The 23,109-nt window shown below is 43.9% G+C and overlaps 1 protein-coding gene across 1 annotated transcript in view; it reads left to right on the top strand.

Moving 5' to 3' along the window:
• lonp2 (lon peptidase 2, peroxisomal) overlaps window positions 1–21,363 on the top strand; it is a 38,349-nt gene extending 16,986 nt beyond the window's left edge. Inside the window, 11 exon segments of the mRNA XM_039808545.1 lie at window positions 1,970–2,109; window positions 6,088–6,229; window positions 11,036–11,186; window positions 11,908–12,034; window positions 15,141–15,280; window positions 15,382–15,390; window positions 15,393–15,509; window positions 17,557–17,642; window positions 18,212–18,419; window positions 18,527–18,717; window positions 19,522–21,363. Coding sequence (XP_039664479.1) covers window positions 1,970–2,109; window positions 6,088–6,229; window positions 11,036–11,186; window positions 11,908–12,034; window positions 15,141–15,280; window positions 15,382–15,390; window positions 15,393–15,509; window positions 17,557–17,642; window positions 18,212–18,419; window positions 18,527–18,717; window positions 19,522–19,752 — 1,542 coding nt within the window. The 3' untranslated portion in view covers window positions 19,753–21,363.
• Window positions 21,364–23,109: the final 1,746 nt, after the last annotated feature.

Here is a 23,109-nt window from a genome sequence, read left to right as displayed (position 1 = left end):
GCGGTGATTGGTTGAGCAAATTGCCATACGCACACATTAGAGACGCGCGCTGATTGGTTGAGCGAATCGTCATACACACACATTAGAGACGCGTGCTGATTGGTTGAGCGAATCCCCAATACACACACATTAGAGACGCGACAGAATCTCATATTCCAGACACTGCAATGTTTCGTTACCAAATTCACTTCTGGGACTTTTTTATGCGAGAAATCCACTATATAAAGCTCAAATATGGGTCGTTTTACGAAAATGTATGGCTAATTGCAAATTTGGTAAGACATGTCGGACTTTAGGAGCTCCACACAGTCTCACGAGAAAGCGGCAGCCTGCTGGGCTCCATACGCAGCGCAAAATCACCCTTTGTGGATTATTGCACTACGAGGCTCCGCGGCCGGCTGCCGGCATAACTATAATATATTTACAGTTTGAATTTCGTCACGGCACTTATATAACATCTACCCCAATGTCTTATAAAGCTAACGTTGTGTCCGATTTGAATTTAAGGTATTTTTATGAACTCAGGGTCTTGCTAGGAGGAGCAGCTAGCTAACTAGCTATATGTCCCATTCAATACAATGGGGAAATATTGCAGCTAGCTAGCTACTCTTTCGGCATAACTATAGTATATTTACAGTTTGAATTTCATCACGCCACTTATATAACATCTAGCCCAAGGTCTTACAAAGCTAACTGTTGTGTCCAATTTGAATTATTGTATTTTTATGAACTCAGGGTCTTGCTAGGAGGAGCAGCTAGCTAGCTAGCTATATGTCCCATTGAATACAATGGGGTAATATCGCAGCTAGCTAGCTACACTTTCGGCATAACTATAGTATATTTACAGTTTGAATTTCGTCACGGCATGTATATTACAGGTTCCCCAAGGTCTTACAAAGCTTAGCTAACACTTGTCCGATTTGGGATTTCAATTGAATGCATTTTTGTGAATGTCAGAGTTAGGAGGAGGCTAGCTAGCTCTCATTGATGGACTCCAGCTCACAGCGGCTCTATTAATGAGACTCGCGGACAAGAGGCGTTTATTTCCCCGATTGTTTGTAACTCAACACACATATGCATTATAAGATTAACTGGAACCTGTGGGTTGCGGTAAGAGATTGCGGGCGTAACAAGCTCGCTGACCGCGCTCTCAGTCACTCACCGGCCGGCTGGTAGCAGGAAGAGGGGAGGGAGAACAGCGAGCTGCAGGCCCTGGAGCTCTGTCAGGGCAGCGGCGTGTGGTAGTCCAGTCACCCAGAGAAGGGTAAGTTTGCGCGGGTATTGAGCACCGGGCCGCCGGCCGAGCTCAATCGAGCTCACAGCAGGCCAGGGTCTGTGACGGAGGACAGACAGGGCGGTGATGTACCAACCCAGGCAGCACCGGCCGCTGAACTCCGACACACAGTCGGACAACATTTTCGTAAAACGGCCCATATTTGAGCTTTACATAGTTGATTTCTCGCATAAAAAAGTTTCAGAAGTGAATTTTGTAATGGAATAGCAGAGATCTGCGCGACCTAGATTCAGAAGACTACCAGATCTCAGGTCAGTTGTGTAGCCTATGTAAATGTTGGGGCGTGACCATTCTCTTAATACACCCATGGGCGTGACAAAGGTACAGGTTTTGAGATGCTTACGTAAGCAACTAGCTTTGTTGAGATTTGCCCGTTTTCAGCGGCAGTTTCAAAATATGAGATTTTCATAGTAAAGGGGTGTCAATGGGATTTTGAGCTCATATGTATGTCCTATTTACCCACCGTCGTTATTCAACTATGACAGGGTAAAATCGGTTTTGCATTCTATCACCCCTTTTAATGTGTCACATAATACCTCCCTTAGTATAGCCACTGTCATTCTGTAAGATGTCCTTGGCTTTCATGAAAGACGTTATATAAATAAAAGTTGTTATTGTTATTATTATTATTATTATATTAATCCTGTGAATTTCATGCCGCTGCTCTGTCTTTAGGGACCCATCCTCTGCTTTGTGGGGCCTCCAGGAGTCGGTAAGACCAGTGTGGGACGCTCCATAGCCAGGACTCTGGGCAGAGAGTTTCACCGCATCGCTTTGGGAGGCGTCTGTGACCAGTCTGACATCCGCGGACACAGGTACGCTCATTCAAACGCAACTCCACTGGAGATTCCATAACAGCAGAAGTCTCATGACCACAGTGTAGAGGCTAAGTTTTCTGGAGCAGAGGGGAGAGATTCCTATATGGTAGAGGAGCACACAGGTAGAGGTGAGGCAAGCACAAGTACATAATATAAATATACATATTTCCGTAGACCTATCAAAGATAAGAATTTATAGACTTAAATTAGAGGTTATTCCTCATGTTAAAAACTTGATTCACTGCAGATGGGTTTTTGTTGTTAAACAGTGTGTAATTCTGTCATCTAGTTTCAGGACACGGATAATCGAGACATTGGCTATAACACTGTGCCACTGCAGTATGAGCAGAGCAGCCAAAAAACTGTACTCCGGTCACAGTACTGTTACTTTGCAGAAACAGGTACTCAAGTAGAAGTAAAAGTAGTCATCAAAATAACTACTTGAGTTTGAGTAAAAAAGATATTTGCTGGAAGAATTACTTAAGTAGCGAGTAACTTAAAAAATAAATAAAAATAAAACGCCGGCACACTACTGTCTTTTCCCCCCAAGTTTTTATTTGACTGGATTAATTTCAACAACGGATGATGTTTGTCAGGTTAAGGTAAAGAAAGTGAACATACACCTGTTTTTATTTGTGATTAAAAAATGCCAAGTCATCATCTCCTGATTAGATAACCTGACACATATACACCAGACAATATTCCCAGTCTGTAACTCTCAAGTGTGGAAACAAAATATTACATTAATATTATACTCTACGTATGTATTAAGTACACCAATGTTGGTTATGTCAAAAAGTAAATATAAAGAGTCTCGACGTGTCCTAATTTGACGTGTATTAACTTTGATAATCCCAGTATAAAATGTCCTTAGTCCCGGTTTCCATAACAGAAAGCCACAGATCAGTTGTTAGCCCCCCCACAATATACTCAAGAGTGCATTGAAACTAATCTGACAAGTACAATTTACTCAAAAGTTACTTGTACATGTAATGGAATAAATGTAACTCGTTACTACCCACCTGTGAGTATGAGTATATATTGTGTGGATGGTGGCGCTTACATTGGCTCTGTGGAAGTGTGTTGGAGCACATGAGTAAAGTATTTGGATTACATTTCAAACATCACGCTGACAAGTACAACCCAGGAAAGATTAACGCAACTTGAAGTTTTTCTTAAAAAAACATGTTGGAGAGGAGTAATGAAATATTTCCAACAGACTGGCTCAAGATGTCTCGAGATCGCTTGGAAAGCCCGCCAATATGTTTCCAGCCCACCTGTGTGTCATTTAAAAGACAATAATGATTAAAACACACTCATGTGCATGTTAAGGTCCTGCTGACATTGATAGGTTCTAACAGCACATCAGTGATGGGACCACCACATTTAGTGATGTGGAAAATTGGCCTCTTACAGGCACAGTAAATCCCAATTGTTGTTGACTTTTATGTCATATATAAGTTAAATCAAATAACCTCAGATAGGGGCCAGAGGGGATCACTTGTTATGTTCTGGCAAAAAGTATGACAGCGTTAATCTGTGTGGAATTGACTTTCTTCTGAAACTAATCTGACAACCATAAATATGTACTTTGCGAAATAGATCATCAGCTGTGGTAATGAATGATTATGGTGTTGTTTCTCTCACATCATATATCAAGTAAAGTTCACTGCAACGCAAACGACATATGAACTACAGCGTATTAATCGACTCACACCTACGCAGTGTCATTTGTAACCCGAGTCGGTAAAAATCCGAGTTCAGCAGTAACGTCACTCAGCTCGCCTTTGATCGTTCTGTTAACAGCCTCGGTCCCGAATGAGTCTGAAGAAGGGATGTCCCGATTGCAAGTATTGGATGGGGGCCAATCTGGGCTTCTTTATTTTTTACTGATCAGGGATCGGCGATTACCCCTATCACCTTACTTCGATCATTAACGTCAGTTGACCACAATTTGCGGCAGAATGTAAGTTGATTTTATGTGAGTTCAATAAAAAAGTTAAAAGTTAAATGTATTAAGCTAAAGACATCTTATAGTTACTTTGTTTACTTAGTCATTTTTGTAAACTAAAAAACGGCATGCAGCTGTATTATCTAGGCAAATACAAGTATCGGGTGGGGACTCAGTATCGGCAAATATATAAAAAAAATATCTTCTTTTTAATCGGGAGCCAAAAAAGGTGATCAGGACATCCCTAGTCGTTGGGTTGGATTAACGACATAGTGTGTGTGTGTGTGTGTGTGTGTGTGTGTGTGTGTGTGTGTGTGTGTGTGTGTGTGTGTGTGTGTGTGTGTGTGTGTGTGTGTGTGTGTGTGTGTGTGTGTGTGTGTGTGTGTGTGTGTGTGTGTGAAAATTTAAAATACAAGAACATTTAAACACAAATAGAAAACATTACAAACAACCATAAACTGTCTTGACTAACTAAAAGCCTGCTGGAGTAGCAGAGTCTTCAATTGCTTTTTAAAAGATTCGACAGAATTCACAAACATAGGGAGCCACTGCTTGGAATGATTGATCCCCTCTAGTTTTAAATTGATTGCAGGGAACTACTAATAGCCTCTGACCCAATGACTTGCGACTAAGGGTGGGAGTATGAAGCTGTATCAAGTCAGAGATGGAGGGAGGAACTCGACCGTGAAGGGCTCTAAAACTATGGACCAGGATTTTAAATTGAATTCTATACTGGACTGGTAACCAGTGCTGGGTAAGTGCTGCTGAAACAGGTGTGATGTGTGCTCTTTTGTTAATGTGAGTTAAAAGCCTTGCAGCAGAGTTCTGAACAGCCTGGAGACGTAGAGGAAATGAAAGCATGAATGATCATCTCCAACTCACCCTTTGACATTAGTGTGTGTGTGTGTGTGTGTGTGTGTGTGTGTGTGTGTGTGTGTGTGTGTGTGTGTGTGTGTGTGTGTGTGTGTGTGTGTGTGTGTGTGTGTGTGAGTAGTTCATCATAGGTTGCGGGACTGATCCTGGTATTTTAAAGGAAGGCAGGACAGCCAGATGAGAAACATGTGTCTGACATACCAATAGCAGGAGTGCAAGGGATACAGATTTTAAGTTCTTTATTGATCGATTATTCAATTGTTCAACAACAACAACAACATTTCTGAAAATTGTTCTTTTATATCCTATCTTGGAACACATTCCATGCTTTCAGGTTGCAAATGCTTAAAACATGCTCGCATTTGTCATTGACAACTTTGTGTCTGCATTCTTTTATTATTGTTGCGTGGTAGTGTAATGCACTCCTCTGGAATTATTCTGTGGTGAGGCAGGCCATACACGTCCAGTTTGCCCCATTAATAAGCACAAAGCCACTAGCCTCTGTTATGTCCCCAGTCCTGAGTTTATTGTTCCCCCTGAAGAACAGACAGATTCCCAGTTGGCCACTGTGCAGCTAAATTGTAAACCCCACAAAGCCCTGTTAGACACTGGTTGTTCCCAGTCCCTTGTTCAGTCTCAACTTTTTTCAGAGGGGGTGGTGGAGTGAGGGAGAAACTGTTATCTGTGTCCATGGACATGAGGAGCAGGTACCCACAGCAGAGGTTTACATTGAGGCTAAAGACAGACACACTGCAGCTAACGCCATTCCATGGAGAAGAGTTTGTGGCAGGGCCCATAGTCATAGTTTTCAACAGTTTCACATTCAGTTATTCCATGGTTTCTTTGGTAAATATTTTCTTCTCTCCAGTTAATTTATATATATTTTTGGGCCAGACTTGCACTGTAAATATGGCTGCACGAGATGGACGTTACCATCCTGTGAATAAAATACATATTGGACTGCAAACAGTTTTTGTGTCTCCGCCTCGGCCAGCGTTACAAAGTCGATAACAGCCGGCTATGCAAATTATAACGTGTGATTACAAAATAGAATAGAGACATGATTTTCACCTTGCCATGTATTTTTGCACTTTTCTGTTGTCGGTATTTACACAGTAGGTCAGTAGTTCAAATTCTGCTCTTTTCTCCAGACGCACATATGTAGGAAGCATGCCCGGCCGCATCATCAACGGTTTGAAGACCGTGGCCGTCAATAATCCTGTGTTCCTCCTGGACGAGGTGGACAAACTGGGGAAGAGCCTGCAAGGAGACCCTGCAGCTGCACTGCTAGAGGTCAGCTCTATTTCTCTCTCAGTCCAGTTCAGTCACTTCATGACTCTCTCTCAGTTTAGTTATTATTTTAGTTACGGCATTACTTAATGGTTGAAATTAAAGTGTTTCAGCCCCGTTTCAGAACTAACCTCCATCTATACTAACACGGCTGTAAACACATACAGCCGCGACCAGTCGCGTACACTGGGCAAGCGTGTGCCAATGTTGTGCCGAGTTTTGCATCCACCTCGCGGGCAGCAGGGTAATGCTACAATCATTGATGGAGTACTCGAGTCCGACTCAAATCGATATTCCCTGGACTTGTGACTCGACTCGGACTCAAACTCAGGTAATGGGGACTCGACTCAGACTCTTCTTTGGTGACTCGGACTTACTATTATACTATACTACTAGGCCCCATTTCAGGAAGGAGGTTTAACAAACTCTGAGTCTAACCCTGATGTCGGAGTTGATTTACCCTGAGAAGGGAAACCCCTGAGTTTTCGGGTTTCAGAACAGCTGATACGGTTTCAGAACAGCTGATATGAGTTGGTTCAATCAACTCAGAGTAGGTTCATGCGCGTGCACCACCACAATGAAAAGGCAGCATGAATGGAGCCATGATTCTACGATTCACCATGGTAACAACCACAAACAAACGGGTCGGCGGAAATACTCACGCGCACATACATTTAAAAACAACAACACAGCAGCTGCTGCAAAAGAGAGAGAATTTGCGTGGGAGAAAATTGCTGCTAGAGTAAATGCGTATATTCCAATATAGTGTATATCATATTTAATCATAAGTATAGCCTAATATTACTGGTGAAATGGTATTGAAGCTATAATCTATTTCATTTAGGTGCAACACTGCGGACGAAAAAGTCCTAGGCCTACTAATCCCATTCTGAGGATGCAGCATCATCATTGACAGAATTATAATTAATAATCTTTTATTTCAAAGGGTTTACATCATTCACCTGCAATACTGTGGAACTATTTTTAAAAACATTTAAAACACGTTTCAGAGCGAGTCACACTCTTCTGACGGCGCTTTGCTACAGTGGCTTTACTAAAATGCTCCGCATCACCAGTGTTGTAAAGGCAAATGCCGTTTGCAAAAAAAACTAATGCGACACAAATAATCTGCTGGGATGTAAGAACATAGCTGGGTGACGTTAGTGATATGAGGACGGATAAGGTTATGTAGGCTACATAACTGATCGACTGGGAAGAAAAATGATATGTCTGGGTTTCAATATCATCTCCCGACTATAACACCCTATGAAGTAAAGCAGCGTCTTCATCAACGGGATCGTCGACGAAAATAAATGCCACGTTTTGAGAAATAAAACGTTTTATAGTCTGCCTAACATGGTTAATAAACCAACATATATTTTTTTTTATTCATGCCGATAACAAACTGAGCTCAAAAACCCTATGAAAAATCGAGGAAGAGGTGAAGTGACCCTGCCCGGAGGAAGCCCGGGGCCCCCGTCTGGAGCCAGGCCCAGATGGCGGGCTCGTCAGCGAGCGTCTGGTGGCCGGGTTTGCCACGGAGCCCGGTCGGGCACAGCCTGAAAAAGCTACGTGGCCCCCATCTCTCCAGCCCATGGGCCCACCACCTGTGGTAGGAACCACTGGGGTCGGGGGCGCTGCCACACGGGGGGCAGTGAAGGTCAGGGGCCTCGACGGACCAGACCCGGGCGGCAGACGCTGGCTCTGGGGATGTGGAACGTCACCTCTCTGTGGGGGAAGGAGCCGGAACTGGTGCGGGAGGTGGAGCGCTACCGGTTAGATCTGGTGGGGCTTACCTCCACGCACAGTCTCGGTTCCGGAACCATACTCCTGGATAGGGGTTGGACTCTTTTCTTCTCTGGAGTTGCCCAGGGTGTGAGGCACCGGGCGGGTGTGGGGATACTCACAAGCCCCCGACTGAGCGCCGCTACGTTGGAGTTTACCCCGGTGGACGAGAGGGTCGCCTCCCTACGCCTGCGGGTGGTGGGGGGGAAAACTCTGACTGTTGTTTGTGCATATGCACCAAACAGGAGTTCGGAGTATTCGGCCTTCTTGGAGACCTTGAGTGGAGTCCTGTATGGGGCTCCAGTGGGGGACTCCATTGTTCTGCTGGGGGACTTCAACGCGCACGTTGGCAATGATGGAGACACCTGGAGAGGCGCGATTGGGAGGAACGGCCTCCCTGATCTAAACCAGAGTGGTTGTTTGTTGTTGGACTTCTGTGCTAGTCATGGATTGTCTATAACGAACACCATGTTCGAACATAGGGATGCTCATAAGTGTACTTGGTACCAGAGCACCCTAGGCCAACGGTCAATGATCGATTTTATAATCGTTTCATCTGATCTGAGGCCGTATGTTTTGGACACTCGGGTGAAGAGAGGGGCGGAGCTGTCAACTGATCACCATCTGGTGGTGAGTTGGGTCAGGGGGTGGGGGAAGACTCTGGACAGACCTGGTAAGTCCAAACGGGTAGTGGCAGACTGGGGTGGTGGTTCCCCTTTTTAAAAAGGGGGACCAGAGGGTGTGTGCCAATTACAGGGGTATCACACTTCTCACCCTCCCTGGTAAAGTCTACTCCAAGGTGCTGGAAAGGAGGGTTCGGCCGATAGTCGAACCTCGGGTTGAAGAGGAACAATGCGGATTCCGTCCTGGTCGTGGAACAACGGACCAGCTCTTTACTCTCGCAAGGATCCTGGAGGGAGCCTGGGAGTATGCCCAACCAGTCTACATGTGTTTTGTGGATCTGGAGAAGGCGTATGACCGGGTCCCCCGGGAGATACTGTGGGAGGTGCTGCGGGAGTATGGGGTGAGGGCGTCTCTTCTCAGGGCCATCCAATCTCTGTACGACCAAAGTGAGAGCTGTGTCCGGGTTCTCTGCAGTAAGTCGGACTCGTTTCAGGTGAGGATTGGCCTCCGCCAGGGCTGCGCTTTGTCACCAATCCTGTTTGTAATATTTATGGACAGGATATCAAGGCGTAGTCGGGGTGGGGAGGGGTTGCAGTTCGGTGGGCTGGGGATCTCATCGCTGCTCTTTGCAGATGACGTGGTCCTGATGGCATCATCGGCCTGTGACCTTCAGCACTCACTGGATCGGTTCGCAGCCGAGTGTGAAGCGGCTGGGATGAGGATCAGCACCTCTAAATCTGAGGCCATGGTTCTCAGCAGGAAACCGATGGAATGCCTTCTCCAGGTAGGGAATGAGTCCTTACCCCAAGTGAAGGAGTTCAAGTACCTTGGGGTTTTGTTCGCGAGTGAGGGGACAATGGAGCGAGAGATTGGTCGGAGAATCGGCGCAGCGGGTGCGGTATTACATTCAATCTATCGCACCGTTGTGACGAAAAGAGAGCTGAGCCAGAAGGCAAAGCTCTCGATCTACCGGTCAGTTTTTGTTCCTACCCTCACCTATGGTCATGAAAGCTGGGTCACGACCGAAAGAACGAGATCCAGGCTACAAGCGGCTGAAATGGGTTTCCTCAGGAGGGTGGCTGGCGTCTCCCTTAGAGATAGGGTGAGAAGCTCAGTCATCCGTGAGGAGCTCAGAGTAGAGCCGCTGCTCCTTCGCGTCGAAAGGAGCCAGTTGAGGTGGTTCGGGCATCTGGTAAGGATGCCCCCTGGGCGCCTCCCTAGGGAGGTGTTCCAGGCACGTCCAGCTGGGAGGAGGCCTCGGGGAAGACCCAGGACTAGGTGGAGGGATTATATCTCCAACCTGGCCTGGGAACGCCTTGGGATCCCCCAGCCAGAGCTGGTTAATGTGGCTCGGGAAAGGGAAGTTTGGGGTCCCCTGCTGGAGCTGCTCCCCCCGCGACCTGACACCGGATAAGCGGAAGAAGATGGATGGATGGATGGAACAAACTGAGCTAAAATGTGCCTGATAGCCTACAGACTGAATTAATGAATGAGGAAATTAAAGTGCGGTGCGGCGCTGTGTCAGAGGGAGGAGACTGAGAGAAACTCAAGGTTTCTTGAAGAAAACCTGCTCCCGACCAGGTTAGGTTCACAGGCTCAGTTACCATAGTAACTGACTCTGAGGTGAAGTTACCTCTCTTTCTGAAACAGAAAACCCAGAGTTTCCCTCATCTCAGGGTTAACAAACTCAGAGTTTTCACTAAACCTGCTTTCTGAAATAGGGCCCTAGTACTTTCCCTATGGATGCAATTCTTGGCAGGGATGCAAAACTTGGCACAGCACCTGTAACAACGCTAGACACAGGCATTGTCGCAAGTCGCTCAAATAGTAGCTAGCCTCCTGCGCATGTAGGCAGTAGTAGCATTATAAAATGCAAAAAATATTACTGCACAACAGCTGCTAGCATCAACAACCAGGTCAAAACCGGCTCTAATTCGTTATCCATGTTGAATTAACCCCCCGGTAGTCAAGGCTGATGAAGGATGTGTGTTTGTGACTGATAAGACCCAATCAGGAAGCGAACGTGGGTTTCTGCATCATTGTTTTCAAATGTCTTTGTTTCTGCCCGTCCAGACCACACCGTAACCCCGGAGATTTCAAATTTAAAACGGGGTTTTCCAAATGTCTCTGTTTTAGGGGCTCGGAAGTGTGAGCACCGCAAATGCTTGAAAGTATGGACACTAGGTGTAAACATAGAAATGTTGCAACAGATGTTAGTTTTAAAACGTAGTAGTGTGGATGTAAGCCTCAGAGGACTTGTGTTCTGGTATCGGATGTCTTTACTGCTTTTTAATTCCTGCTTTGACCTTTGGTGCATTAAGCTTAACCTGACTGAATGAAATTAAGTTTGATTAAACAGTAAAAACACACACACTGAAACGGTCTCTACTGTTCCCTAAGGTCCTGGACCCAGAGCAGAACCACAGCTTCACAGACCATTACCTCAATGTGGCCTTTGACCTCTCCCAAGTGCTCTTTATTGCCACTGCAAACACCACAGCAACCATTCCCCCTGCCCTGCTGGACAGGATGGAGGTGCTGCAGGTACCAGGTGGGTTTAGACAGAAAGTCACTCTCAGGAATCATCTCCGCAGTTTCCACTTGATCTTAAAGACAAAGGGCCCTATTTTAACGTTGTAATGTTTTTGGTGGCAGCTGGCAAGGAAGGAAAACTGACTTTGTATAAACTGTCTAATTTGTAAGCAACAGAAGAAATTATGTACTGGTGGAGCAATTCTTAATTTGATCAAATTACACTATTAGATTGAGGGAATTAAGTCATTTTAGGGCACACATTTACAATTCAAGGGAACAAAGAAAAAATGTAAAAGACTAACTTAAGTAACTTTTGCACATTAATTATTAAGCACATTGTGTGTTTAGGGAAGTACTATTATTCCTTTATTTGTTTATTTCATAGGGACAATGGTCAGTCACTGACTGTCCCAGTAATTAGCTCAGTAGTTAAATTCCATCAGCAGTCCCTGGCTGCTACTAGCATAACACACCCAAATCTGTGACCAAACTTTCGGTGGTCCAGTTGCATTGTGGGCAATGCAGGCACCTAGAAGAAGAATGGAATAAAAAAGACAATATCTTTGCTCCTTCAATTTAGATACTGTATCTACTACTTTTAAACAGTCAATCATAAGTCTCTTGCAGAGCTACTGTTATCGGTTGAGTACTCTTTAAATGTAATTAGATAGTATGATTTACTACTTTTAGGGGATGATTTCTCAATCAAGTGTGTCTGTCTGTCTGTCTGTCTTTAGGCTACACTCAAGAAGAGAAGGTGGAGATAGCCCACCGTCACCTGATCCCAAATCAGCTGGAGCAGCATGGATTAACGCCTCAACAGCTGCATATACCACAGGACACCACACAGCATATAATCAGCAGGTACACACAACACACACTAAAGAACGCATACATACTCATCGGCACATCAGAATGAGTTTGATTATGTTGATTCACCATAGTAACAACGGCAAACAAACTCATGCGCACATACAGCGAGTTTGAACATGTATTTCATTAAAAAAGCAACACAGCGGCTGCTGCAAAAGAGAGAGAATTTGCGTGGGAGACAATTGCTGCAAGAGTAAATGCGTAAGTTCCAATATAGTGTATTAATATCATATTTAATCACAAGTATAATATTGCTGGTGAAATTGTATTGAACCTATAATCTATTTCATTTAGGTGCAATCCTGCGGGTGAAAAAGTCGTAGGCCTATTCTGAGGCTGCAGCACCATCATTAACAGAATTATAATTCATAATCTTTTATTTCAAAGGGTTTACATCATTCACCTGCAATACCGTGGAACATCTTTTTAATGGCTCTTACAGGTTTGTGTCCAGGGAACAGTACAAAAACGCTTAAAACGCGTTTCAGAGCGATCGAGTCGCACTCTTCTGCGCTTTGCTGTACAGTGGTACAGTGGTTTAAAGAAAACTGCAGTTTACAAAAAAACGTAATGCAACACAAAGAATCTGCTGGGAGGCGGCGAGATCTCGTGGGTCCTCGTGACTTCAGCTGTGAGTCATGGCCGCAGCCGTTCCGCAACAAATCCGGACCCGTTGAGTATTGACGGACGGCAGAGCACGGAGCCGTTCCGCAGCCGTTCAGCAACCGGTGGAAATTAGGAGTTAGAGCATGTCCACGATGGGTGACGTTGGGGATATGAGGACAGATAAGGTTATGTAGGCTACATAACTGATAGACTGGGAAGAAAAACGATACCGCAAAAAAATAGGTAGGCTAGTATCTGGAAATGAAAATGCATCTATAGTATAGTCATCTCCCGACGTATGTTTAAAGGTGCCCTGCCACATGTATTTCATTACTTTGTGGTGATGTCTGAAGTTCTACCATGGACTCTAACATTTTTTTGTGAAAAAAATGCTTTGGTCACTATATTTCAAGCCATTCTAGCGTGGTATAGAAAGCCTGCAGGAAGACTCCGCTCGATTTCTGCCAGTTCTCATTAATATTCAACAAGCTAAGCTGCTAGACTCTGATTGGCTAACAGCTAGCCAGTGAGAGTCTGGCTATCAGCATCCTTTACCCAGCGCAACTGGGCGAGCTCATGAATAGTAATGAGCTCAGGCAACATGATGTCAGACTGACCAGCTTTTGTAATTGGCCTGATTTCTCTGCTTATTTCTTTTCAGTGGCTAGAGCTGACAAAGGAGGTAGCAGTTCATTTTCACATTCACAACATAACACAAACACATATGGACCTAACATATTTCAAAAAATGCAAGTAAAAACGCTTTTGTGTGGCAGGGCACCTTTAACTCCCTGCGAAGTAATACAGTATTCTTCATCAACGGGGTCGTCACCAAAAGGAAATGCCATGTTTTGAGAATTTCTTTTTTTATAGTTTGCCTAACACGGTTAATAAACCAACCCGTTTTTTTTTATTGATGCAGATAACAAACTGGTCTAAAATGCGCCAGATACAGACTGAATGAATGAATGAGGAAATGAAAGAGCGCTGTTTGACAGGGAGGAGACTGAGAGAAACTCAAGGTTTCTGGAAGAAAACCTGCTCCCGACCAGGTTAGGTTCACAGGCTCGATTACCATAGTAACTGACTCTGAGGTTAAGTTACTTCTCTTTCTGAAACGGGCTGGAGTTACCCCTCTCTCTCTCAGGTTTGATGAACCAGAGTTTCCCTCATCTCAGGGTTAACAAACTCAGGGTTTTCACCAAACCTGCTTTCTGAAACGGACCCCTGATTTAGTGCGTGATATATGATGTGTGAAGCAGAGCGCTCAAGCCAGCTTACATCTGAGGCTAACCTGGAAGTCATTAAATTGTCAAGTGGTTTTGTGGCTATTTGTTTGTAATGTTTACGAGTACTTCTTTGGCAGGGTGGCTTTTTGTTCAGAGAAAACATCTTTCGACCAGATGACAGATGAGTGCAGCATCCTTTTGTCTTGTTTGCAAGCATCTGTCTGAGACAGACACTGTGTTGGTCTGATTTTGTTTCTTCACAGTGTGGATTAAATATCAGTGTTCTAACACGATAGCATCTGCTCTAGTGCAGTTTTTAGTTAAAGTCTGGCTTTGGATCTCAATCATAATTCACAGTTTATTTTATTTTTTTAATGGATTGCTTAATTTCTTGTTTTGTCCCATCAGTAAATCCAAATGCATCCAAGTAACAGTGAAGAGAAGCAGCAAGTACTGACATTAGAGAAGCTGGAACCAGTCCAATTATCTGTCAATCGTCTAGTCTATTAATCAACTAATTGGTTTAGCACTAGTGTGACTTTAATAGTAATATTTTTAAGTACAACCTACACAACAACAGCCCGATCAAACTGTCTGGCACATTGAAAAGAAATCGGCAAACATGGAGCAGCTGATACACAGGCTTTCCAGTCTTTTCGGATGGTTAGCAGCATGGCGCCTGCAGACCTGCAGAGCCTCTGTACAACACTCGCCACACTCCAGTCCGGTTACTATAGAAACCAGCAACAGCACAGAGCTTGGTGCTCATCCATCGAGGGATACTCCTGATTTTACTGGCTAGATCTCTTTAGAAAATCAAAACAGAAGAAACACAAGAGGCCGGGGTGGTTTGGGGTTAAAGAGGATTTAGGAGAAACCAGGCAGGTTAACAAAAGTATCCTCACATACAGAACGAGATGTGATTTCTGTCAGGGCTTCAGATATTCCAGTATGTGAATCCTGTTTATTTTAAAGGGTCATATTTCTATCTTCTCTCCCCCCCACCCCCCCTCCCCCAAAGCTTTGTTCTTTCATAATTCTGCACTAATGCGGATTATCAGGTTTATTTAGAATTTAAACAATCCTGATAATCGGCATTAGTGCAAACACAGTTGCAGGTCAAACCGAGATGTTTAAAATTAACTGCTTTGGCTACGTTTTGTGTTCCTGATCACAACTCTGACCTGATCCTCGATGCACACCTAGCAAAGGAAGCTTACAGCACCAGTGAAACCCTTATCCTCCACGTTTGTTCTTTTTAGTTATACTCGCGAGGCGGGTGTGCGCTCCCTAGAGAGGAAGTTCGGGGCCATCTGCCGAGCCGTGGCTGTGAAAGTCGCTGAAGGCCACAGAGTCACCAAGACAGAGGCTTCCAGCCCCGAGGACCCAACGCAGCAGGAGGGTAAGAGTCGGAGCTCTGTCTCTGTGGGCACATTGGATTGGCGGAAGGTAGAGGGTCAAATGTATGAGCCGCCTATACATGAGCTGCGTTCCGTTCCACAGTGTACATAAACAGTACTCCCTGCTACCTGTCCAGGGAATGCCGATTAATTCAACTTCCCTCGACAAAATTCTTCCCTTCGGAACACCCTGCACCAACGCAGATATCACTTCCTCTATGCATTACCTTGGTAAAGTACATTTTACACTACTAAACTAAAATACTAAAACAAAAACTGATACCATTATAAAACTTGTTCTATTGAAATGTCTGTTACTAGTGAATAAATGTGATTTGATTAATTTACAAGATGTAGGGTGTCATTTGAGCGAGGCGCAATGACTGGTGGGTGAACTTGCTTATGAACTTCAGGCGAAGTGATGAACGTTGTTCAGTTCTTCTCTACACAGTTCGCAGTTCCCATCGAGCTGAGCCCGTTTGCTCCCTAACAAATCAAACACACATTATTATAGGATTTCTCGGTTTCTGCTGACAATCACAATTTTCTACGGGCGTGCTCGCACGCAACATTTCACCGTTGCTTCTTCAACTTTACTGCTTACAACAGTGGTTCCCAAAGTGGGGGCCGAGGACCCCCCGGGGGTTCTTGAGGGTGTTCCAGGGGCTCTGCAGCAAAAAGGGAATACTTTATTTTAACTATTATATAGTACATTTCAGCAACAAGGCAATTCAAAGTGCTTTACGTAACACATTAAAGAGCAGTTAAAAACTGTTAAAAAAAAGAAAAGTGAAAACAATTAAAAAGAATATGACAACAGCTAAAATAGAATAAGCAACAAAATACAAAAGTTACAGTGCAGTGTAAGAAATGAACAATTACTTTATTTTAAAAAGGCAGCATCAAAAATAAGTCTTCAAATTGGATCCATAGTAATGTATGACTATTTTGGTCATTGGTTTCATACACTTTCTGTTATAACACATCTAAAAGCAAAACTCCTATCAGATGGGGACCCTGGGACAAAGTCATATCAAATGCGGTCCGTGGTCTTATTTTGTGTCATTTTAGTGGTCCGCAATGCAAAAAACATTTGGGAACCTGTGGCTTAGAGGACATGATGCACACCTGTTTTCACCGTCGCTAATTAAGGGAAGCACAAGTGCAATTCATCATATAAATGATTCATGTGCTCCAGTTTCAGGGTCCTGGTGTTGTGCATGCTGGCTCCCTCTATGTTACTTATGACCTTAATGTTATAAGTAACACCCTTTTTCTGCCATGACAAGTTAAAACATCTCCCATGATAAAAGCCTATATGAAAGATAATGCTGCTAAAACGGGGCCTTAGCAGTCACGTCCCAGTATGTACACACCAGTCAGCACTGAGGAGAGCGCTAATCGGGCACAATAAGTGAAAACACCTGCGTGGGTGTCCTGTGGCCACAGAGTAACGGCTGATCAGCACAAGATGGCGATAGTCAGTTTGAATAGGAATCAGCAAAAGTGCCCTGATTTTAAATGGCAGGGTATTAAAGGTGCAGTTATTTAGTTAGAGAGCCTTGAAGGGGCTATACTTAAAATACTGACAAAAAGTTGTCTGGGATTGCCTCTCACAAACCGTTCCCCAGTTGTTTTGTCACAGACTTCATTCTCAGCTCAGGTTGCCATTACTCCACCATATCTTTACATTGCAAATATTTGAATGTTCAGTACAGAACCTTTTAAGGAAAGGAGTGGCGATGGAAATTAGAGCTGGGGATGAACAGAGGATATCAGCTGCTTTGTAGAAAGCCCTCTGTGTTGCCAAGTAACTGATGTCACGTGTGTGTGTGTGCGTGTGCGTGCAAATTATGTGCTTTCTAGTGCATGTATTTTGCATTTTTTTTCAAAGGGAATGGTGTGTTTGATGTCTCTGTTCACTGTTTGTAGTGTCACTGTAGATTTATATCTATGTTTGGTTATCTTTGCATAATGTCTGTGTGTGTGTGTGTGTGTGTGTGTGTGTGTTTAACATACATGGTGTTGGTTCTCTATACAATATGTAAGCTGTATGGATGGTTCCAGCAGGCAGTGCGTTTACATGCACTTTAATAATGTGATTGTTTCTCACATTCTGCAGTCGCCTGATTCCATAAACAAAGACGTTTTTTCATTTAGCCTGTGACTCTTCCAGTGGGACCTCTCACCCAAAGCGTGAAATACATTTGTATTCATTCATAATGAATTAGCTGTGTGACCAACATCCAACAGTACTTTCATTTCATGTGTTGCTCAGACAAGGCGGTGCCCCCCGAGCTGCCCATAGTGATCGACCACGTCGCCCTGAAAGACATCCTGGGACCTCCGCTGTTTGAAATGGAGGTAAGCAGGACCAGCAGAGGTCCACAATTGCAGAAAGCTGTGCACAATTAACCTCATATATATATATATATATATATATATATATATATATATATATATATATATATATATATATATATATATTTTTTTTTTTTTTTCTTTTTTTTTTTTACTGTGGTTGTCTGAACTTTCTAGAGCGCTCTTGCAGCTCATGGATATAAAGGCAGCCTGTGACGATGTTTTACAGCTACACAACAGCTGCTGTACTTAGTCAGAATAATGCAGTTTGCCTTCTAGCAGGCATTTTCTCTCTTTCTCCTTTTTGTTTTCTTCTCTAATTTAGTCTTTTTCATCCCTCTTTTCTCTGTTCTCCTCCCTCTGCGCTTCTCTCGCCCTGCTTTTATACCTTTTCATCTTACTTCTCTCTCTCCCTCCTTCAATAACATGTTGGCCTTGCGTTTCACATTCATTCCTGAATTGTTTAAATTATTGAAAAGATGACAAACCCTCCTTAAAGCTGCTCTGTTTTATCTTCTGATTATTCCACCAACTACAGCTTGACCGTGTGTGTGTTGTGTGTGTGTTGGAAGGTGTCTGAGAGGCTCACCCTGCCCGGCGTGGCTGTGGGCCTGGCCTGGACCCCCCTTGGTGGGGAGATCCTGTTTGTGGAGGCCAGTCGAATGGAGGGAGAAGGTCAGCTCACTTTAACCGGTCAGCTGGGAGACGTTATGAAAGAATCCGCCCATTTGGCTATCAGCTGGCTCAGGGCCAACGCTAAAACCTACCAGCTCACCAACAGTGAGTTCACACAGATGTTGATGCACTGTACATGTCTTTACCTTAATCACATAATTCACAGAACACAAATGGTCTTTCAATCCCGACATTTGTCTGGGTTTGAACAGTGGTGGGAGGTCCAGACCCGCTAGAAGCAACAGACATCCACCTCCACTTCCCTGCTGGAGCTGTCACCAAGGATGGCCCTTCTGCAGGTGTTACCATAGTAACCTGCCTAGCCTCGCTGTTTAGTGGCCGATTGGTGAGATCAGACGTTGCCATGACAGGAGAGATCACCTTGAGAGGGCTGGTGCTGCCGGTGGGTTTTCACATTTCAACCATAGATTGTAAAATAGTGGATGTAGAATTGTGAGGTCACCCATTGGTTTGTGGACTGCTGTTTTGATGCCTCGAGTTTGGCGATACAGGCGTCGCAGGAGGGTGGAGCATTTTTGTTTATGGTTGTAACGACACTGTGCAACGTCAATAACTAAAGGGGGAAAGTTGGCGGTTTTCACCCCTTCTGAAGCGAGTCATCCGGCAGAGTTTTACTGGCGGTTAAACACGGACCTCCGAGTATTGGTGCTATTCATATGCATCTACACAGAAAATCTTGGTTGGCATAATGCTAAACAAGACATTTTTAGGTCACCAAATGTTCCAATTAACTTTGATGAAGTGAAAACACACAGTGAGAGGGTTAACGTTTAAGATAAAAACACGGACAACGCCAAAAAACAAGTTCATGGCTATTTTAATGTAAACAGGGCCGCGGTTAGCATTGCTAAGCCTCTGTCCTGATTGAAAGGTTGACGTGTAGCCACGCCCTTAAAGCATCCCCTGCTTTATTGTCAATTTTGAAATAAATGGGACCATATTTTACAAAATGAACATCATGCTGTATTGAAGAAGACAACCAGTGCAACCACTTACAACCAGTGGCGTCGCCCCCTGCTGAACATTAGATAGAAGGCAGATTAAAGGCACATCCAGCACTTTTGGCTAAACTTTCAGGCCCGGAAGCTCCGTCCATTATTTTTGCAGTCTATATATATAATACACACATAATACGATGTGAACCCGTCCGCAGTTTTAACAGACGGGATTGGTCTGTCTTCCTCAGGTGGGCGGAATCAAGGACAAGGTCCTGGCGGCCCACAGGGCAGGAGTGAAGCGCGTCATCCTCCCTAAACGCAACGAGAAGGACCTGGAGGAGCTCCCGGCTAACGTCCGAGCTGACCTCGACTTTGTCACGGCTGCGAACCTGGACCAGGTCCTGAACGCCGCCTTTGATGGAGGGTTTCCAGGGACAGCCAGCACCCACACGCACCCTCAGCTGAGCAGCAAACTGTAACCCACTGATGAAAACACACACATTCAAATGATTACTTTCCTATTGAAGAGATAATTTGAAGTAAATGAAGCTACAATTCAGAGTCAAGCCCTGTAGGAGGATTCAGTCAACGTCATCTTCCAGGCAGTGCTGCCTGGAAGATGACGTTGGGGGCTTAGAACACCAAACACCTCACAGCCAAGACTCGATCCAGGTCACGTCACCACTGCGTGTAATCATGTTGGTGCCTTTAAGGGTTCAGCCTTAGTTTTTCTAGACTGACTGCCTGCTGTTTTTCCTGCTATTTGCATTATATTAACAGCACTGCTGTAGCCAAGTCGGCTGGATGTGAGCTTATTAAAGCCTCAACACATTGGTGAGCAACTACAGCACCCTGTTGATTTAGCTTGATTGTTAAAGTAAAGGTAAATTTGCTGATATGTTTTTCTTTTTGTAAGTGACTGAGGCTGGTGAGATGTGATCAGATGGTCTGATAGTGTGGTGCAGCCTGATTCCAGCTATTTCGGTTTTACCAGTTCTTGTAAACGCACATGTTGAAATTTCTTAGCTGTGCAAATGTTACAACAACTGTTAACAAAAGACTACATTTAGTTTGATGTGTTTGGTGTGGAAACAATTTCCCTGGACAAATATTCTTATTCCAAAATGCCATTTATCTGGCAGAAGTGATCAGACCTATTTAATATCTGGAGTCCTGTGCACCTGTAGGTATTGTATGGAGAAAGATTAAGGGTTGGATAATTCCAGGAATATTCAAGGTAGAAACTTTCCATGGGAAGTAACGGGTATAAAATGAAAATATCGGGGCTACCTGCTCAGGCTGTATTTACCATGTCATATGTAGAAAGAAACCAATCTTGACAAAGAGACAAAATCCATTAATTTGCTGAATAAATCCATTGATTTGTCAAATGCATAAAATATTAGTGAGCTAGCTAACAAGTTAACTAATGGGGAAGGGTAGTTTTGAAAATCCAAGTGGACGATGTGGTCTGCGTGCAAACTCAGGGGCCGTTTTCACCTGGTATTAAAATCCGATCTGAGTGATCAGATGACAAGTGGACATCTCTAAGTACAGTTGTGAATGTACCCAGGACGCATTGAGACACGATCACTAAAACCACATTCAGAGGTGGTCTGAGCTGCAAGTGTCCACATTCTTATAGCAGTGAGACCGGGAGTGTGTCCTGAGCCACAGTGACTACAAGACTACTCAACTGTGAGCGGAACTACCTACTCATTCAAAGTATTTCTTATGCCACAGAAACCACTGAATGAACCGAGTGTTTTGAATGTTATTAACATGCTGTCGGTAATGTGTTTTTGTTCCCGTGCTGCCTGCTCTTATATCCCCGGCTGTCTGCAGCTCTGTGCGGAGCTGTTTATTAGAAAAGGCAGCCACCAGTATACAATAATGTTATTTTTAGTTTCACAAAACGTCCCTGAATTCACGTGTGTGTGTGTGTGTGTGTGTGTGTGTGTGTGTGTGTGTGTGTGTGTGTGTGTGTGTGTGTGTGTGTGTAAGATGTTACTTCACAGCCTGAGTCGCCAAAAGAGCGGAGGTAAAACTATTTCGCACAATAAAAGTCCCTGATTATTTTGTTATTTAAATGCTTTTATTTTTTTTTTTTTATGAAGCGGCAAAATCAGGAAATGTTGGGTCTTCATCAGCAGTAACGTAACACGACTCCTATAAACGGACATGAAATGTAAAATGAAGTAGATATAATGTAGAAACTAAACTTCAGCCCAACAGAGATCCAGTAAGAAGCTAGAAATGTACTGAGAGCTGAACTCCAGAGACTTTTCAAAACGTCTTCATCTCCTGCTAGATGACCCGCTGCCCGTCAGTAGACCTCCTTCTGTCGGCACACAAACAGTAGGCAGCGCTTTTTCATTAGTCATCGCACGTTTCTAATGTATGATTTATGTCAGAGTAACAAATGACATTTATAAACTCGTTCACACACAACCAGCCTATATGCAAATGGAAATGATGAACTGTACTTGTTTATTTGCATATAGAGAGGGGAAGTGAGATCCGATCACAGGACGCATTTGGAGACCCATTGTGCTGCCAGGTGAAAACTCACACACCTAGAGCTGTCCACTTGTGATCCCATCACTCAGGACAGATGTTAAAACAGGCCCTCAGGGTTTAAAGAGAGCACCTAATTTATAAAGAAAATGTTTAAGAATAAAGAATGAATGGAAATAGATGAATTAAAGCTTTAGTGCCTAACTTTTTTATATTAATGAATGTCCTTTACATTCAAGCACGGGATTAGTATTACCTGCTGACCTCCAGTCATTTGTAATAATTACGGAGGATGTCTGTGATCTTAATCCCGTGCGAATCGGCCATGTCTGTAATTTGTCAAGTAAAAATTCCCCTGCAAATGGCTGCGGCGGATATAGAGAACCTTGACCCAAGTGAATGGCGGCGGCCTCGCCCTGGCTGTCCTCCGGGTAGCCAACTCTCGGAGTAAAATCACAGGCTTTGCTTATCCCGTGTGAATGTGCCATGCGGAAGTTAGATGTATGGCAATATTTAGAAAATAGTGTTGTCCGGCGACTCTCGCGAGCAGAAACTCGAGTGAAGATAATCTTCCGTGTCCTCCTTGGCTACTAGCAACTGCATGGGGCGATCACGGTAAGCTTTTATGTGGATGCAACAGTGTTGTTGTTAGAAATCCTCATGGGGGAGACAGAAACTACGCACTATAGCTTTAAAACTCTTCACTTAGCATGCTTAATCAAGCTACGTCCCACAGGGTAACAGCTAGCTAGCAAAAACTAGCAAAAGATGTTGACAAGTTGTATTACGGGCTTTCGGGTCAGGGTCCTGATCTGATTGCATTGGCTATAACAACCGCCTCGCTCTACATTATCCCTTACCTAATGATGGTCAGTGCTGAGTGGCACAAGTTACAGCGGGAAGAGGAGGAATAGAGAGCCGAAGTCACGCCCTTCTACATCCGGTCCTTAATTTGGAAAAGATATGAACCAGAGTCAATGGAGAGATATTAATTATTTTTTTATCCAGTTTGAATTGAGCCATGGATTACAAATATGATGTTCGTCAGTTTAAAACATTATTTTTCAACCAAAGTTTATTTTCAGTTTATTGTTAAACTGTTGAAGTATAAGTATGTGAATATACGTAATTAGAAAGACTACACACTTCATGGATGACGTCTCTCTGAAGCTATGATGTCTGTGTGTATCGTACCGGGGATGTAACTTTACTCTAATGAGCAGAGGATCTCGCTTGTTCTTTTGCTTATCTGCCGAAAACACTTCACCGGATAAAACACAGCAGTTATGATAACGTTACATGTGTTGTTTAACAGAGCT

Source organism: Perca fluviatilis, chromosome 8 (assembly GCF_010015445.1).
Source record: "Perca fluviatilis chromosome 8, GENO_Pfluv_1.0, whole genome shotgun sequence".
Taxonomy (NCBI): Eukaryota; Metazoa; Chordata; class Actinopteri; order Perciformes; family Percidae; genus Perca; species Perca fluviatilis.
This window is presented reverse-complemented; position numbering and strand designations above follow the sequence as displayed.